Here is a 5,043-nt window from a genome sequence, read left to right as displayed (position 1 = left end):
TGATGATTTTTAATTTTGTTAGTGGAATTAATTAAGTTTGGGTATTTTTCTTTATATTTATAGGCAAAATATCCTGCTATATACTCGAGAGCATCGTAGGAAGTTTCTTCAGAGATTGTGTTAAAGTCTAGATTGCATGTAGAGTTTCCTGAAGATTTATTTGAAGAAAAAGTAGTTTTATATTCAGTATATTGGTCTGTATTTTCACTTGATACTTCTACACGTGCTTTCTCTAAAACTTTGGGTATAATATATTCCTCTTGTCTTCGATCTGTAGTATTTACTTTTGACTCTAAAATACCAGGATTCTTACCTAAAATAATCAATCTAATCCTATATATAGCATTTAATGGGCTTGGATGTTCATTAGGATCCCGGCTTCTAATTTGAAAAAAAAAAAGTTTTCCAGACAATCTTAAAAAATAAATTTTAATGTAATTAACAATATAATACAAGGAACTTTTATATGATTATACACTAAAACTTGAGTAATATGTAAAAATTCCTTAAAGAAATTAATGTATTTGGGTGGAAAGGTTAATTATTAAACACAATAAGCCAATTTAACATAAGACTGTGTTAAAATGTTTCAAATTCTAAATGAATCACTAAATCTCATAGTTAATGTGTCATTGAATAATTAAACATTAATAAAGTAGTATTTATATTATTCGCCTGCGTTTTAGAGTAGAAATAATTGTTGTAAAATTTCCTAGCGAAGAATTTAACCTAAGCTCTATCTTTGGCGATGTCTAAGATCCTCGTCAATCTAAAAATTCACATAAAGGATAAACATACCTGTACTTCCTTGGCCTTTCATGCGCTGCATGGTCGATGAGATATCATGAAAGACAAAAAAGCACTGTATATTAGATCATAAGTGGAAAAATGTATAATTTAATCGTAAAATTACGACAAACAACAACTTGAATGCATTTGAAGCCATCTTGGATTTTCTAACCTGATCGACACTTGCAGACATCCCACAATAACAATTATTCGGTCAACTAGTATGCTAATACTACTTGTTCAGTGTCCAAATAGTACTATGGTATTCTATTTATGGATTATTTCGATCCAATCTTTGCACAACGTCCAAATGTTACAACACAAAATACGAACAAGGAACAATGGCGGCTTCACATCGGACTGACTCTCCCAATCTCCAGTCGGACGACGTCATAATCATAGTCACGTGATGGAAAATTTTCACGTTTGGTGCCGCCCTGCGAAGTACAGCGGAAGTAACCGAAACTTTTGAAAATGCTAAGAAATATTTTATATTCGAAATTGACAAATTTATCGGATTTGTTAATTTAAAGACGACGAAAATTTTTGGTAAAATATCTTAAGTATTAATAAGTTAAAACGAGTCGATAGAAATATAACTTTAAACTTTTAGTGTATTGCAGTGTGCCGACGCGAAGTCTGTTGATTTGATTTCGCTTTGTCTTGATCTTTCAATCAAGAGGATAATAGGAAAAGTAAACTTTGTGGCTTATTTTCACTGAAGTAGCGTGCTAATAAGTAATGAGGTGCAACTCCGAATCGTAAATCAATTGTTTTATTAAGGATAAAACATATTGCAAATCTAATACATATATAAATGCGACAATATCACCATTTCAAATTACAGTAATTATAATTTTATACCAATGAGATCAATAATATCTTAATATACAAAATATTTTGTTTCCTTGTTTCCTACTTTATATAGTTGACAGATGATCTTTGCGTAAAATTATTAGGTATTAGAGAAATCAAAGGTCTTCTACGGGTATTATTCTCTTCCCTTCTCAAATGTTGAGTATTATTAACTAAAACTAGCTTTTTGTATCAGGTGAATAAATTTTAACAGCTTTAACTTTGATAAAACAAATTAATTTAACTAAATAAAGTAGAATTTTAACACTTAAACTACTATACATATTTTCAAGATCTTAAATTCAATCATAAATAGAAGTGTTTAAAATTCGAAAACCGATCGGTATTCATTATTTTACGTCACTTCTTTTTTTCTGTGATGTGTTCATTGTCCGAACTGTTCGTTAATCGAACTGTATTGTAATCCGCTTTGTTTTTATATTAAATTGTTTGCTAATTGTTAACCTTGAGCCTGTCATTATTCGAATTATTCGGACATCTTATCGACTTACCTAAGGCCTCCCCACTAATTAATATCCCTCCTACCATCCCGTCATCCAGTGACAACGTGAGCGGTCTTCGCCGATCCAAAGGGGTTTAAACCAAGGACTTTAAACTACAAGGATGGCCAGATCCCGTATATTTGTTAGCGTGACCTTGGATCTATGTGACGTCACAGCAAGCCCTCTACTTCAACATGACAGATCTTTCAAATAACAAAATACGATAAAATATTAAATCATTTCTTAATTAATTATTAAATTACTACTAAATGTAAACTACTGTAGAATTTTCGGATTTAATAAGTGTACTGTACGTCAATAAATTTACAAGTCTTTTGTCTAATATTTATTTAACAAATTAATGAGCTATATTTTTTATTATGTGATTATCTTACTTAACTTTTTAATTTTTTTTCGACAATCACCATTTTCAGAAGGCATTCTTTTCAATATTTTATAGTTTTCTTGTTTAAGATTTCTATAATTAATTCTTATTATAGTTCTTAATTTACAAAAATCTTTTATTAAAGTAAAAGGTAAAACTGTTTCCACTGACTAATTCTGTACAACTCCGGGGCCTTTTTTATACGATTCATCGTGATATATTTCGAAATATTTATTCCATTCTATAATTTTTGCTAGCCATTCATCAGTAGGTTTAATAAGCCCTCCATAAGATAAATGTTGCACCCATGACGGAATGCTATAGTTGTAATGATTTTTAATTTTGTTAGTGGAATTAATTAAGTTTGGGTATTTTTCTTTATATTTATAGGCAAAATATCCTGCTATATACTCGAGAGCATCGTAGGAAGTTTCTTCAGAGATTGTGTTAAAGTCTAGATTGCATGTAGAGTTTCCTGAAGATTTATTTGAAGAAAAAGTAGTTTTACATTCAGTATATTGGTCTGTATTTTCACTTGATACTTCTACATGTGCTTTCTCTAAAACTTTGGGTATAATATATTCCTCTTGTCTTCGATCTGTAGTATTTACTTTTGACTCTAAAATACCAGGATTCTTACCTAAAATAATCAATCTAATCCTATATATAGCATTTAATGGGCTTGGATGTTCATTAGGACCCCGGCTTCTAATTTAAAAAAAAAAGTTTTCCAGACAATCTTGATTTAAATTGTGAGTGCAGATGTATTTTATATCAAAAGTCGATTTCATATCTTGAAAAAGATCAATTAGCGATTTCATTGAGATTATCATTCCTTTCTGGAAAATTTGGAGGGCATTTTTTCCACTTGCTCTCATTGTTGAGATTATTTTTATCATTTTATTTAAATGTTCTTCTTGTAATTCCAAGTCTACACCATATCCATTTTTGCTTGGAACAGAACCTTTTGGTGCATAGCTATTAAAAATGTCGAACCACATATTTATATCTCTAATATACGTTTCATTGATAATAATAATTGATTCATAATAAACGTTTCATTGATATTCACATTCAATTCTTTCCATAAACTTATGTTACTGCAACTACAGTCACTGACGCAAGCTACTACATTATACGATAGTAAATAAAGTTCTGCTATTAATTTTAAAAGTATTTCTCTTGTCATTTTTTGATCAAACCCGATGTAAACAGGTTGCTTCCAATTTGAAAAAAGAAGGTTATTATTGCAACCATACACAGCACACCTAGTACTCAGCATTTTGTTCTTCACCTAACATAAAAATATAGCTTTAAATATTTAATGACTTATATTTAAATCATCTTACCTTATAAAAAACTTAGTCAAATAAAACAATTACAGAAATATTAAAATAAATCACTTCGTTAATCACAAAATTGGACGAATATTAAAAGCGAAAACTAAACACGTGCACACCTGCTCTACGAGTATGTAAACAAAGAGGTCAGGACTCGTGCTGACGTCACTAACTTGCCATTCCTGGCTAACATTGTAGAATAGGGATCTGGCTATCCTTGTAGTATATAGTCCTTGGGTTTAAACCGGTATCACCCCCGGCTACTCACAAAAATAATTTTAAAGCCAAACAATCTGCCGAATTATCGGACTATCGGAATAGAATTTTCTGGAAGAAAATAATAAAATACTTGGCCCTGAGCGGGATTCAAAACCGCAACTGCCGCTCAGTGTTGTTAGGTTATTAAAGGTAACAAAAATTTCTTTCACGTATTAGCCAAGATCTAGTTCTTCAGAGTTGCATTTTCCTCTACGAAGATTAAAAATGAGTATTCTAAGCATCACTATGTTTTTGGCTGTTTTCTAAGAAAATCCCTTTGCACAGGAGAAAACACTATGCCAAGGGATTAATCTCAAGCTGACAACACTGCTGCCGCTTATAAATTTAAAATATATTATAATTATTAAAATTAACACAAGATAGTGGTGTAACCTCCTATCACTAGACAAATTATTTCGTTTCTGACCATTTAATTAATAACGATTTTTCAAATATTTTCTCCGATAACGTTTCAAGCGTATATGATTTTTATTATTGGCTTTTCTTAGAATGACGAAAATTTGCACGGAACAAAGTGTCTTCCCGTAAACAAAGAGGATCCACAGTTCCATTAAAAATAGGAAAATTTATAGAATTCTGTACAAACGTATTCTATAAATTCTGTTGTAGTCGCCGTAATTCGGCAGAGATTTCCAATTCACAGATAAGTTCTCGTTCTTCCTATACACTTAACGCTTCACTTAGCCAAGTTTACAATTAAATGATTCTGCAATTTTAGAATTGTAAATTCGGATTGGAGTCTTCAAAATATAAAAAAGACATTGTTAGTGACAGTACAAATTTCATGAAATTGGAAAGGGCACTTTTGGGACAGTTTATTTGGCTCGCTCCACAAACTCTCTGAGAAAAAAGTGGCTTTGAAAAGAGAGGAAACGCTTTTGTCTTGTACAGG

General features: G+C 30.9%; 1 protein-coding gene across 1 annotated transcript in view; it reads right to left on the bottom strand.

The window, feature by feature from the left end:
• LOC111634499 (YTH domain-containing family protein 1-like) overlaps nucleotides 1-1,191 on the bottom strand; it is a 116,038-nt gene extending 114,847 nt beyond the window's left edge. Inside the window, exons 1-2 of the mRNA XM_023379294.1 lie at nucleotides 962-1,191; nucleotides 799-823 (exon numbers count right to left, since the gene is read on the bottom strand). Of these exons, the coding sequence (XP_023235062.1) occupies nucleotides 799-823; nucleotides 962-982 (46 nt within the window). The 5' untranslated portion in view covers nucleotides 983-1,191. The remainder of the gene's footprint in view (nucleotides 1-798; nucleotides 824-961) is intronic.
• Nucleotides 1,192-5,043: the final 3,852 nt, after the last annotated feature.

Source organism: Centruroides sculpturatus, unplaced genomic scaffold, assembly GCF_000671375.1.
Source record: "Centruroides sculpturatus isolate CEXI.00-Female unplaced genomic scaffold, Cexi_2.0 scaffold952, whole genome shotgun sequence".
In the NCBI taxonomy this organism is placed as follows: Eukaryota; Metazoa; Arthropoda; class Arachnida; order Scorpiones; family Buthidae; genus Centruroides; species Centruroides sculpturatus.
The sequence above is the reverse complement of the archived record's forward strand: the minus strand, read 5'-3'. Positions and strand labels throughout refer to the sequence as shown.